Source organism: Macrobrachium rosenbergii, chromosome 9, assembly GCF_040412425.1.
Source record: "Macrobrachium rosenbergii isolate ZJJX-2024 chromosome 9, ASM4041242v1, whole genome shotgun sequence".
Classification (NCBI taxonomy): Eukaryota; Metazoa; Arthropoda; class Malacostraca; order Decapoda; family Palaemonidae; genus Macrobrachium; species Macrobrachium rosenbergii.
In genome coordinates this window covers 18707662-18710161 of record NC_089749.1, presented here as the reverse complement: position 1 = coordinate 18710161, position 2500 = coordinate 18707662, and the positions used below count along the sequence as shown (strand labels likewise).

The window sequence follows — 2500 nt, the reverse complement described above, 5'->3', positions numbered from 1 at the left end:
ATAATCAGATCTAAGTAATGTCAGCCATTCATTGTCACTGCCAAGGTGACGGTGTTGGTTTCACGGTCATTGACACCGCGTCACTGGTGGGCGGGGCTAAGAAGGACAGTCACTCACTCAAGTGTCTGATCAATTCACATCTGTCGTTGCATCTTCTATAAAGCAGCAAGTTTTGTGAAGAGAGACCTCAGTTACCATCTGCCTTCTCTTGCTGCAGCTTCACCATTTCTGAAGGATGAGAGTCTTGGTATGAATCAGGATTTTTAAGTTTTATTCGTGAATTTACAAAGATTACTCTTCGTCAAAACTGTATAGTCTTAAGCTATCACAGAATAGAAGACAAAATATATATTTCAGAATTCTTTAATCATGAATGTATAATTTAAGAACTTTTCGTAATAGAAATTAACACAGAAGAAAATTTTGTCCGGTTTAAAATCAAGTGCTTGGAAATCCTTTGAAGAAATTACATTTTGACAATGTGTTTATAATTATAAGATTCTTAAAGCGTATAAGCCAGGACAATTCTTTAATGAGATCCTAAGTGAAATTTCTTACCCCATTCGATTATGATGTATAAAACATCACTAATTATTGAAGAATTAATCCGAATAGATGAGGAATATATTTATCAACTTTTCATTTGCTAATTTATTTTTTCATTTACGAGTGATAAATCTACATATATTCCACCAGGTCAGTGTATTGTTAGTAGCCTTGGTTTCAGCCGATGCGACAATCGGAGGGCTCGGAGACCTTGGGAATGGAGCCGGTCTTGGAGTCCTTGGAATAGGACAAGGGGAGATGGCTACGGTACTGGGCTTGGAGGAGGAGGCCTTGGAGGAGCTGGCTACAATGACGGTCTAGGCAGAGGAGGAGGTTTTGGGGGAACTGGATATGGCAATGGTCTTGGAGGGGGCCTCGGGGGAACCAGCTACGGCAGCGGTCTAGGAGGCCTTGGGCCAGGCCTTGGCGGTGCTGGATACGGCCCCGGTCTTGGAGGAGGCCTTGGGGGAGCTGGCTATGGCGATGGCCTTGGAGGAATTGGATACGGTAACGGTCTTGGAGGGGGCCTTGGTGGGGCTGGTTATGGTAACGGTCTTGGAGGGGGCCTAGGAGGAGCTGGTTACGGTAACGGGCTAGGAGGAGGCCTTGGAGGAACTGGATACGGTAACGGTCTTGGAGGGGGCCTCGGAGGGGCTGGTTACGGTAACGGGCTAGGAGGAGGCCTTGGAGGAACTGGTTACGGTGATGGTCAGGGATTAGGCCTTGGGGGAAATGGATACGGCTCTGGTCTGGGAGGTGGCCTTGGGGGAACTGGCTATGGTAACGGTCTATTAGGAGGCCTGGGGGGAACTGGCTATGGTGACGGTCTAGGAGGTTATGGACTTGGTGGAGGACTTGGTCAAGGATTAGGACTTGGAAATGGACTGGGAGGTATTGGTCTTGGACAGGGAGGAATTGGAAATGGGTTAGGAGGACAAGGAGTTGGACTTAAAGGATTACTCGGTCAAGGATTAGGTCTTATACCTGGGCTTGGCGGACTTGGTTATGGGATTGGTCGTTAACAAGGCCTCATTATTGCCAGGTGTCTAGTATTCAAACTGTGATATATATATATTAACATGAGTTTTAAAATGTTAATATAAAATAATTCAATTCTCCGAATGGAATTATTTTGGAACTGAAGCACATCTTTTGGATAATTTTGGAAGATTTTCTGTTTTGAATAAAATGTTTTTATACTGAAGAAATCTCTCTTTTTATACCTCCTATTAAGTATTTGTAAAAATGACACTAAAGCAAATAATAAGTATATTTACCATTAAAAATTTCTCAGGACTTAGTGTTATTAATCTTTGAAAATCATATGACTTTCGCCAGTCTACACATTGTTGAACTAGCTTTCACAACTATCACTAGTCTATAAATAATTGTGAAGTCATCTTCAGAAAATAAATAAGAATTTATAATATTTTGACTTTCCCATTTGACTCCCTATATAAATATTTTTAACAGAGTTGAGAAGAAATAAAAGGAAGATTTACTGATAATGTAAAAGTGGTCAAACAGAAATGTACATTATGGTTCAAAACCAAATTAAAGTTCATAATAAAGTAAAATAACATGTGATAGGTAATTATGGTAATTATATATATACATATATATATATATATATATATATATATATATATATATATATATATATATATATATATATATATATATATATATATATATATATGTATATATATATTATACATAATATGTATATATAAATAAATACATATATTATATATATACATATATGTATAATATGTATATACATAAATATATATATGCATATTTATATAATATATAAATATATATATATATATATATATATATATATATATATATATATATATATATATATATATATATATATATATATATATGTACATACACACACATGCACACACACACACACACACATATATATATATATATATATATATAT

General features: G+C 36.6%; 1 protein-coding gene across 1 annotated transcript in view; it reads left to right on the top strand.

Annotated features, from left to right (window-relative positions):
- The window catches only part of LOC136841903 (uncharacterized), a 5590-nt gene extending 3863 nt beyond the window's left edge, over nt 1-1727 (top strand). The window contains exons 3-4 of the mRNA XM_067109325.1: nt 164-247; nt 697-1727. Coding sequence (XP_066965426.1) covers nt 164-247; nt 697-1568 — 956 coding nt within the window. The 3' untranslated portion in view covers nt 1569-1727. The remainder of the gene's footprint in view (nt 1-163; nt 248-696) is intronic.
- Nucleotides 1728-2500: the final 773 nt, after the last annotated feature.